This window comes from Nanorana parkeri, unplaced genomic scaffold, assembly GCF_000935625.1.
Source record: "Nanorana parkeri isolate BGI_ZX_2015 unplaced genomic scaffold, ASM93562v1 scaffold41, whole genome shotgun sequence".
Lineage (NCBI taxonomy): Eukaryota > Metazoa > Chordata > Amphibia > Anura > Dicroglossidae > Nanorana > Nanorana parkeri.
This window is the reverse complement of record NW_017306309.1, coordinates 1,654,230-1,656,197: the sequence shown is the minus strand read 5'-3', so window position 1 is coordinate 1,656,197 and position 1,968 is coordinate 1,654,230. Positions and strand designations below refer to the sequence as shown.

Genomic DNA, 1,968 nt, shown 5'->3' with positions numbered 1-1,968 from the left:
TAATAAACTGAAAGACAAGTATTATGCAATTGAAATTGACCCCGACCTTACAATCAAAGAAAAATATCCATACATGATTGAATGGCAAGTTTCTTACTTAATTTTACTATATGTTATTCAAATTAGGGCAGCACTGTAGTTCTCTGGTATAGTTTACTAAGAAGCCAAAAAATAATGTGTTTGAGTTACAATATTAAACATCCCTCATTATGTATAATGGAGATGTGGCTGATTTTACAGTAACCAAGATCACTGACGTGCAAGTCATTTACAAATGTTATTATAATAAACAATTCAGATATTTGCTTTTAAATTTAATTTGACCTTGTCCAGAATATAAAGCTGCTAGTAGGTGATTGCTGGTGGATTGAAATTGATTTTTACATTTTAATGTAATATTACTGAATAAATCCAGTGACTGACTGAAACATTACAACATATCAAGGAAAGTAGAGGATTCTTTGTCTGTGGCAACAGCCCTGTGTTTTCAGTGTTGCTCTCTGTACATGCCTAGTTGGGTTTCTTTCTAATTTATGTAAAACCTGCCTTATATACAGAACCTAACCCAGTGGTGGTCACCTTTCTTGATATAGGGGGCCTCAAGAGTGCCCTAGTACATCCACAAAGGGTTGCACAAAGTATTCATTGAATATAATGCTGCAAAAAGCTGTCAAGAGACTGCAGACATGCAATATAAAGATGATGGTCAAAGACTACAGGCATTCCTACAAAAGATGGTCAGAGACATGCTTCAGGAGATGGTCAGAGACTGCAGACATGCTGCAGGAGATTGTCAGAGATTGCAGACATGCTACAAAATATTGGCAGAGATTGCATACATGCTACAAGAGATTGCCAGAAACTGCAGACATGCTGCAGGAGATTGTCTGAGACAAAAGGCAATGCTGCAAGAGATTGTCAGCAACTGCAGACATGGTAGTTGTTGGAGACCAAAGATTTGCAAAAGGAGACAGTCAGGTGGGAGATGCATTACATGAGACTGCTTAAAATCACTGCATCGGCCTCTTTATAAAGTAAATATGTCTACATTTGTGCTCCCTACAACCCCCGTAGAGTTACTTGTGACACATTTGATATTTCTCTGAGCAAGATCCATTATTAAAAATCAGCAGAATAAAAAAAAGGGGTGGACAGATCAGAAAAAAATGTAAGCTAGTGTGAAGGATGTAAACCAAGCTATGTAAAGGAGTTGTGAAGTCCCAGCATATATCCTCTCCTGTTATAACATCGGCATTGTAATAGGAATACATACTGGAGTTGTTTTTTAATACAGCAATCAAAGCTTACTTGAGAAAATCCCTTCCAGGTATATAATTGTTTTTGTTTTTTGACCAACGATGCTCTTTACCTACTAGAACTCAGTCTAACGAATATTTTCCTTCACTGGCCTTAGTTCGCACCCCGACAAGAGAAACACAGACATCTACAGGGCCCCAAAGGCCAAAGGCTTGGCACCAGCAACCTAACCCTTACCAAAACGTCAGATTAGAAATGCACCGATATCGATACTAGTATTCGTATCAGTGCTGATACCGAGTATTTGGGCGAGTACTCGTACTCAGACAAATGCTCCCGATGCTTTTCCCGCTACCAAAACTTCCAGTATAAGGAAGCTGGTTGTTGAGTCATTACACGCCGCCCGACTTCCTGATCGACCAGGAAGGAGTCACCAGGGAGCATGGAGCTAGCTTCCCGGCCAATCAGGAAGTCAGTGGGCAGGTAATGACCCCCCCCCCCCGACTTTCTGATTGGCCGGGCAGCTGGCTAAATAGGAAGCCTGGCAAAGAGTCGTTACCCGCCCCCCAGCTTCCTTATTGGCCAGAAAGCGGGCTCCAGTGCTGATACCGAGTATTTGGGCGAGTACTCAGACAAATGCTCCCGATGCTTTTCCCACTACCAAAACTTCCAGTATAAGGAAGCTGGTTGTTGAGTCATTACACGCTGCCC

At 41.4% G+C, this 1,968-nt stretch overlaps 2 protein-coding genes across 3 annotated transcripts in view; one reads left to right on the top strand and one right to left on the bottom strand.

Annotated features, from left to right (window-relative positions):
* NT5C3A (5'-nucleotidase, cytosolic IIIA) overlaps nucleotides 1-1,968 on the top strand; it is a 41,237-nt gene that overhangs the window by 32,259 nt on the left and 7,010 nt on the right. For both annotated transcript variants that reach the window (XM_018571435.1, XM_018571428.1), the window contains exon 5: nucleotides 1-84. This exon ends at the window's left edge or, in 1 of these variants, runs on beyond it. In XM_018571435.1, the coding sequence (XP_018426937.1) occupies nucleotides 1-84 (84 nt within the window). The remainder of the gene's footprint in view (nucleotides 85-1,968) is intronic.
* Nucleotides 1,000-1,968, bottom strand: part of FKBP9 (FK506 binding protein 9) — a 53,886-nt gene continuing 52,917 nt past the window's right edge. Inside the window, exon 13 of the mRNA XM_018571416.1 lies at nucleotides 1,000-1,013. The gene's annotated coding sequence lies outside the window, so the exon portion shown is untranslated. The remainder of the gene's footprint in view (nucleotides 1,014-1,968) is intronic.